Genomic DNA, 8,868 nt, shown 5'->3' on the forward strand with positions numbered 1-8,868 from the left:
TAGTGTCCATTGTTTTTTTTGCTGTTAGTAAATCATTTGTGAGTTTTAGGAGAGCAGTTTCTGTGGAGTGTTGAGGGCGAAATCCAGACTGAAGGGGATCAAAAAGGTTATTCTTGATGAGGTGGCCACTCAGTTGGTAATAGACCAGGTGTTCAAGGAGTATGGAGGAAAAGGGGAGCAAGGAGATGTGACAAGTTGGTTTTTTAAAGTGGTTCTAAAGCCTAAAGGTTTTTTTACCCCTCCTATACTTATCTGAGCCCAATCTTGATCAAGCACTGTGCACGTGAGCAGCATCTCTCTGTTCTCTCCCTCCTCACAGAGAAGATCAACAGCAGTGGGATCCATTGGCTGCCACTGCTGTCAATCAAATTTTGTGATGAGGGAGCAAGGAGTGGGGCTGAGCTGTCTGTGTCTATAGATGCAGACAGGGTGACTCGGGATCAAGCCTGCACGAGTGCCCCCATAGAAAGCAGTTTCCTATGGGGGAACTTGCCGAAGAGGAGGAGCCAGGAGCACTGGCGGGGGATCCCAGAAGAAGAGGATCGGGCTGCTCTGTGCAAAACCACTGAACAGAGCAGGTAAGTATGACATGTTTAATATTTTAATAAAAAAAAGATTAAAAAGCTTTACAATCACTTAAAAAAAACCTTTATGGTGGTGTTAAAACCAAAAGCAAACATTTATTATATTGTATCTTACCAATTCAAATTCAATACAAAAGATGTGATGGCTGCGTTAGTTTTCTTTTTTAGGCTTTCTTTCTTTTATTTTCACCAGAACAAGCTGTCCTAGTTACAGAGTCGAGACATAGTTACATAGTTACATTGTTAGTCTGGCTGAAAAAATAAAAAGACAAAAGTCCATCTAGTTCAACCATAAAAAAAAAAAACATTTATTACTGACAGGGGTGCTTACAATGATCTTTTAAATGAGCTTCTGTGTATTTATGTACAACCTTTATCCCAAAAGAATAAAAAAAAAATGGGTTGTAACCAGGGGCGGACTGACCATTTGGAAACTCGGGCACTGCTCGAGGGCCCGGGGTCAGAAGGGGGCCCCATGAGATGCCCCTGGTACCTTTTTCATAGGCTTTTTTGAGTTTGGGCAAGGACACAGGGGCCCCATGATCCCCTATTGCCCGGGGGCCCCATGAGTTGTCAGTCCGCCCCTGGTTGTAACTGCTTATAAAGTGTTAGCAGGAGATTTAATGTGTTAGTGTATCTAAATCTGCTAGTGCATCTAACACTCACCTCCCCCCAGACTAACAATGCTCCTGTCCAAAGGTGCCCCTGTGCTCCTTCGTCCAGAGTGTAGTCACTCTAATATAGGACAGTTGTGTTAAAGTGGAGCTCCGGGCTCCTCCCAAAAAATTAAAAGTCAATAATATAATATTACTATGAGGGCACTTACATGTCCAGGGGTCCAACGATGTCCACACCTGAGCTGATTCTTCAATCATCTTGGGTGTTGGTGCTGGCATCTTAAGTAAAGGAAACCGGCAGTTAAGCTTTGCTGCTTCACAGCTGGCCTCCAACTGCGCATGCGCAAAGCGTGTAAATGGGCCGAGTCACTCTTCACAGGTCCCAGAAGGCTGCAGGGATTGGGGGGGGGGGGGCGAACTTCTGGCTCAGATAGCTGTGTCAATCTGACCCAGAAGTGGGAGCGGGCACCTGTCAAAACGAGGTACTCGCTCCCCCCCAAAAAAAGTGCCAAATGTGGCAGTGGAGGGGGGAGGAGGCAGACGAGCAGAACTTCCCCTTTAGGTGGAGTTCCACTTTAATAGCCAGATCATCAAGTGAAAAAATCCTAAAAAAAGAAAACTAATGCAGACACCACATCTAATCATTGGTATGCTGCAATATATTACATTTTTGATCCTGGGTTTAACACTGTTTTGAGGCCTAAATGCAAAATTAAAAAAAGCTGTGACTACATACCTGGAAGAAGTAGGACTGCAATGGTTGATCTTTATTTTCTTCATCTACATATAGTCCACCAACCACATAAACCTGATTAGATTTGGAAACTATGCTGGAATGATTCCTCGGGATCTGCTCAGACAAGGCCACCAAGTAGCACTCATTTTCTAGGGGATCATAAGCTACTGTTGCTGTGTCACTGACCATAATGATCAGATCTTTGACGAACATGCCATGCCTAGGAATGTCATTCAGATATCCAGGAAGTAAATCTTCATCACCAACATCACCGTCTGCCTTCTCCTTGGAAAGCTCTGGTAATTTGCCAGCAAAGGAATCTTTAATAGCCTTGATCTTTTTCTGTATATCAGCATTTCCCTTGAGCAGCTCTTCCTTTTCTACCTGATCCTTGAAATATTTTTCGGGCATCAAGCGGAACCGGATGCAATCAAAGACCTCCACAATACTCTTGGTTTTGTTTTCCTTGTCTGTCCTGGCCCATTTCATCACGGCCTCAAAGACAGCCTCTTCCTTTTCAACATTTACGGCATCGCTGGAGATGACAGCTATTAGTTCATGTGGGGCTAACTGAAGAAAATCTTCTTCATTACAAATCTGGCTAAACCTATCACAAACATAGTCCCGTGCAGTGATGGCAAGTCTTGGGCAGTCCAGGAGAAGGCCTAGTCGGAAGATAGCAAGACAATTGGTAGGTGACAGTCGCCTCTGTAGGTAAGTGACACACACTGTGAACACTGAAGGGATTTGGAAACGACTGGCCAGTGCAAATATATCCTGGACATTTGCATCATTAAGGTCAATATCCGCAGAATAAATGTACTTAAGAATGGCTTCCATGACATTTGGGTCAACATTATCCAACTCAAGATTTTTTTTCTTCTCTTCACTCTCATCAGACAAAAAGAACTCCCGAAAATAGGGACTGCAAGCTGCTAGGATGAGCCTGTGACATGGAAGGGTCTTGTCTCCAGCTTTCAGGAAGCAATCAACAAATTTATTTTCATCAAGAAGTTCTTTCAGCCCATCTTGAAGGAGTGTAGACTGATAAAGTCTGAGTTCTTCTTTCAGTTCTCGGGTGGGATCCATTTTTTATGGATGGAGTAAGTGTTGAGGGAGAAAGCGGAGAGGCTGTATAGCTCTTGTCAGCTCTCAAGTCCAGCAGCAAAAGGGCTGATCTGTGAACTCTGGCAAGCTTAGGCTCTGTGCAATTTAAGCCCACCAGCTAAATATAGGTACAGCCTCTCACAATATGGAATTTGGTCGGCCAATTTGGAAAAAGGAATTGCTCCTGCAGCTGTCACAGACTGAAAGAAACAACTGTAGGTTTTATTCACTAGAAGGGACTACAAGCACAGAGAGAATACATATGAAAATGCACCAAGATATATTTTCACTGTAATCATAATAAATATCTAGAATTGTCAAATAGACAACAAAAAATTAAAACAGTTTCTAATTGTTATTTAGCAAGCTTAGTTAAAAGGCTATTTTTTGTAATTAACAGTTATATTTTATTTTGAAAAACAAAATATGGCATTGTGTTATATAGGATCTATTGTTATATCAATACATGTGATTTAGGAAAGGTAGACACTGTCTGACAGCTGAGAACTGCTTACAATAAACAGGCAGCATAGGAGTATTAAAGTGTATAAAAAGGCAATGTTTTAAACAGTAGATAAGAACTTCTGTCATGTTTCTATTGCTCTCTCTCTTGACTGAGCAGGTTCCCCTATGTCCCGGTGACCATTGTCACCAGGAATGAAAGTAAGGGAAAATCCAACATTTTCAGTTGTCATCAGAACAGGAATAAGTGTGAAATTTTCCAATGGTAACATTTGTTCTACTTAAAACTGTTTAATGGTGGATATTCTTTGGTTTTATCTTTTTTGTGAATCTGGAATATTATGCTCAATATATGAGAAAAGGAGGATTGGGGCACAATGAAAGGTTTTATTTGACAGTTTACAACTTGACTGTTACTCATCTGTTACTGTTTTATTTAATTCAGATGGCTCTTGTTGCAATACGTTTTATAATGAAGAATGTGTAAGTAAGCTCCCATCAATTACAGCTAAAAGGTAAAATCATTATTACATGATCAAGCAATATCATCATTTAAATAACCTTTATCAAGTTGCATGGGTATGTGGGTTTTAGAGGCACTGCTCTTGGCTCTATATTCCAGACTAATAATAATCTTCTGGTTTCCCTGAAGGCTTGGCACATCTTTGTGTGCTACCATATATCTTGAAAGGAGCGAATGAATCCTCTCTAGAGATTAATGACACATATGTTGGCAGCAATAGTCACTGACAATGTTTCTATGTTTAGTCGTTTCTAAACAAAGCTGCCAGATACACTACAAAGGAATCACACACAGAATGCAGACTGTCAACTTAATAGAGTAATGCAAGTCCCTAACTATAATGTAGTCTCAGGCTGCTAATAGGCAAATCTGACCAACTTGGACAGAGTGTGCATCTCCCTCCTGTAAAGGAGGCTTATCAGGGTGGAGATATGGAAGTTTTTATAAAGGTGTAAAAATATATCCATGCACTATTCTTTCTACAGTAGTGCACATTATAAATCCAATGGAATGAATAGCAGCACACAGGCTATATAGTACATATTTACTAAACCTTAACTACTGCATGTGCATCATACATACTAGGGGGGGTACAACTGGGGGAATCAATGGTGGAGAAGGATCTGGGTGTTCTGGTAGATCACAAGCTTAATAATGGCATGCAATGCCAAGCTGCGGTTTCTAAAGCGAGCAAAATCCTCTCTTGTATTAAAAGAGGTATAGACTCCAGAGAGAGAGATATCTTATTACCCCGGTACAAATCATTAGTAAGACCTCATCTGGAATATGCAGTTCAGTTTTGGGCACCAATTCACAAAAAGAACATTGGGGAACTGGAGAAAGTGTAGAGAAGGGCAACTAAACTGATAAGAGGCATGGAGGAGCTCAGCTATGAGGAAAGATTACAGCAACTGAATTTATTCTCTCTTGAGAAGAGGAGATTAAGGGGGGATATGATCAACATGTATAAATACATCAGTGGTTCATATAGTGAACTCGGTGTAGAGCTATTCACCCTGAGGTCATCACAGAGGACAAGGGGACACTCTACATCTGGAAGAAAAGAAATTTAATCTCCAAACACAGAAAGGTTTCTTCACAGTAAGAGCTGTGAAAATGTGGAATAGACTCCCTCAAGAGTTGGTTCTGGCCAGCTCAGTGGATTGCTTCAAAAAAAGGCCTGGATTCTTTCCTAGATACACAGAATATAACTGGATACTAACAATTACAGATAAAGTTGATCCTGGGAATATCCGATTGCCTCTCGGGGAATCAGGACGGATTTTTTTCCCAGCAGGAACAAATTGGATCATGCTTTGCTGTTTTGTTTTTGCCTTCCTCTGGATCAACTGTGGGTATAGGATTATAACTTTTTTTTTTTTATGGTTGAACTGGATAGACTTTTGGCATTTTTCAGCCAGATTAACTATGTAACTATGTGCGTAGATGTTAACTATCTCTGAAAGGAATAACAAGATTTTTCTTCGCCTATTGTAAAATCTTTTTCTTTGCATCCATTGAAGGGCATACGGATTCAGAAACAGTTGGTCAGTGTCCTAGTCTCCTTCAGGTTGCAGTATAACTGGACTGTTTGAATCCCTGGATCCCCCAGTGGACAATGGAGAAAATGTATGTTCAAAAGTGTTCATCCACCATGTTCAGAAGTAACAACTATCAAAATGATGGTATCTATCCACATTCAAAAACATTTTGTTAAAGTCTGTCTGAAATCAAGAAAAAATTATTATCTTACAGCTTACCAGTTCTTAGATGTGGTGGCTGCATTCATTTCCTTATTTCAGTTTTTTTCATTTTTTTACCGAGTATTTTTACCTGGTAATCCCGCTGGTAACACACATCCAGTCCTTGGGCGACAATGCTCAGTCACTGTACAGTATGGGGGAGCAGAAATGTAATTCTAAAACAGGACTGCTTCTTCCTCATAAGGAGGAGGTGTTCTGTAATCCACAGAGACAACTGGAAAAAATGAAACAGATAAGAATGCAGAAGAGGCAGAGACACAGGAAGTTTTCAGCGCAGGAAGTTTTCAGCTCACAAGATTTCTAGTGGAATCAAGCAATTTTTCACTATCAATGGTATCTTAACAGTATAATAGACTTATCAATGAGTTTGATATAAAAACTCAGTACAGTCTGAGACTGTACACGGGGGCAGCCATAATTGCCTTTTCAATATTTTTTCTTTTTTTGTGTTTAGTTGTAATTTGGATAAATTCATTACACATTCTGAAAGCATTTTTTTCACTGGGCATTATTAGCCAAATGTTCTGCTCAAAAAGTTTTTGTTTGTTACTGTTTGTCATGTGTAATCTGTACACATCTGTATTCTGCCAGAATGACTGCAAGAATCATCCAAACCTAACTATAACTGCCACTTGTGTACAGTCCCGATTGCAGAGAGCTCAAGGAAAATCCATGCATGTAGGACTTTTTTTTTGCCTTAAAGCGTTCATAAAAAAAATCCGATTATTAACCCAATACCCAAGGCCAGATAAGAACTTTAGAATCTTCTGCATGCATCCTTAAAAAACAATAATAAAAATGAAAAAAAAATAAAAACAAACAGTTGAACTACTAGAACCACTATTTGTTTCCCCAACTGACAAGTTCCATTTTCTAGACAGTTCCAGGCAGGGCTAACACACCCTGGCTACCCGAAACATACTGATTCAGTCAGCTGATAAAACAACAGCTGAATACAGATCTCATTTGACTCTGAGTCCAGGTTTAGCTCACCATATGTTTAGGTAGCTGTGATCTCAAAGACAGGCTGCAGTGTTACAACAATACACATGACTTCAGTCTCTCTGCTTTATGTAATATTCTCAAGATCTGGATAGGTCTGAGGTCATCTCCTACGCGGCACACACATCACACCATTTGGCTATTATAAGTGCTTGTAGCAGGTATCTTACGGGTTAACCCTATTCTGGTGTATCATTTAGGGCCCATTCGGCTGTGCTTTGTGGTAAGTTGCAGTATGGGTATGTCTTCTGCTGCTGTATTTCAAAATGAATTGAACTCCAATGCATTGTGAATCATGATTTACAGTTACAATAAAAAAAAACTGTTACACATTATGACAGCACAAAGGTAGAAATCTGACCTAAAGCTTGAAATGTAAAAGTGAAGCTGTGTAATTGAACTGTAAAATAAGACTTCACTTCCCTCTGTAGCTGCATCACTGTGAAGAAATTAATCCTTAAAATGAACAAGAGAAGCATATAAGTCATTGCTCCACAGTGCCTTCAACTACTGAGCTCAGAGAGGGCTTGTTTAAAGCTCATTTATGGCTTGTTATGGTATGTAAATATTTGATCATCCATAGCCTGGCCAATGTTGCACTTTTATTTTGTTTGAGATACATTGTTACTTTACACCATCAACTTTTATTCTGATGGACAACTGCTGGAATACTTTACCAAATATAGGAAACCTTACAGAGGAAACAATAAAGGCCAGTTCACACCACAACACAGTGAGGGAAACCTGTGTTTCATGCGTGTTTCCAGCACCACGTTCAAAACGCCCTGCACTTGTGATCTGCAGTGGGTGTCAGTGCAATGCTAATGACACCCCAAACACAGATTGCAAATGGAGTGTGTCTTCCTGCACCAGATTGTATGGTACAGTAGTACCATGCAACCTGGTTGCTGTGAGTTTTTTAACCACTTCCCGTCCAGTCCATGTATATAAACGGCCGGATGGGAGCAGTGCAGGAGCGGGTTGCCGTTCATAAACGGCACCCACATTTTCAGCCTGTGCGTGCTCCCTGGGAGCACATGGCACCACGATCTGGTCCTCTGGACACAGCGGAACACCAATCGCTGTACTCTGTGTGAGGTCCCAATCATGTGATCATTGATTGGCCAATCAGTGATCACATGAATAGTAGTAAGAAGATGTCACTTCTGACATAATTGCTTACTACGTGTGAAATCTGTGAATAATCACAGAGATCACATGGTACAAGGCTATTCACAACAGCCTTGTACCATGCGACAAGCTGTGATTAATCACAGCTCTCACAGTATTTCTCAATGGCTGCAAGAATGCAGCCAGAAAGGAGAAATGATTGATTTTACAGCCTTTAATAAAAATATAAAAAAAATAGAAATGTAAAAAAAAGTTTTGAAAAATTATAATTTTTGGTTATAACCTAATTTGGAAGAAAAACACTTTTTTTCAAAATTTTTGGACTTTTCATTTCTATAGCAAAAAAATCCCAGTGGTGAATAAATACCACCAAAATAAAGTTTTATCTGTCTCAAAAAAATGCTAAAAAAATCATATGAGTACAGTGTTGCATGACTGCGCAATTGTCATTCAAAGTGTTACAGCGCTGAAAGATGAAAATTGGCCTGGACAGGAAGGGGGTAAAAGTGTCTGGACTTGAAGTGGTTAAAGTAGTGAATACACTACTTTTGGTGTGGTCCGGTGCAATTTCAGCCCATTCAAATGAATGGGCTGAAATCACACTGCTTTCCTGTACAATTCATGGTGTGAACCTGTCCTATGTCTGATTTTTCATTCTGTAAATTCTAGCTTGCTGACTGTCTTTGCTGACACTCATGCTTTACTACTGCATATATATATTGGTAAGTTACTCAGAAACTACTGAACTCAGCTGATTAGAAAACCAGTCAGGTAACTAGCATCTTCAGAAGAAGGTTGATAATAATTGTCCCCATATTTCTCCTAAGAAAGGTTTACTTCAACAGCTAACACTGCCTTCTCTTATATTTGTGCTGGTTTCACAAATTTTATTTTGTTACTACAATACATGTGAATCCATGGAACATTGTGCAGTGTATTCATT

General features: G+C 40.0%; 1 protein-coding gene across 1 annotated transcript in view; it reads right to left on the minus strand.

The window, feature by feature from the left end:
• Positions 1-3,121, minus strand: part of KLHL41 (kelch like family member 41) — a 31,652-nt gene extending 28,531 nt beyond the window's left edge. Inside the window, exon 1 of the mRNA XM_089651881.1 lies at positions 1,938-3,121. Coding sequence (XP_089508007.1) covers positions 1,938-3,026 — 1,089 coding nt within the window. The 5' untranslated portion in view covers positions 3,027-3,121. The remainder of the gene's footprint in view (positions 1-1,937) is intronic.
• Between the last annotated feature and the right edge of the window lie 5,747 nt (positions 3,122-8,868).

The sequence above is a fragment of the Staurois parvus genome, unplaced genomic scaffold, assembly GCF_062004578.1.
Source record: "Staurois parvus isolate SC_StPar_1 unplaced genomic scaffold, SC_StPar_1.0 ptg000665l, whole genome shotgun sequence".
NCBI classification, from domain to species: domain Eukaryota; kingdom Metazoa; phylum Chordata; class Amphibia; order Anura; family Ranidae; genus Staurois; species Staurois parvus.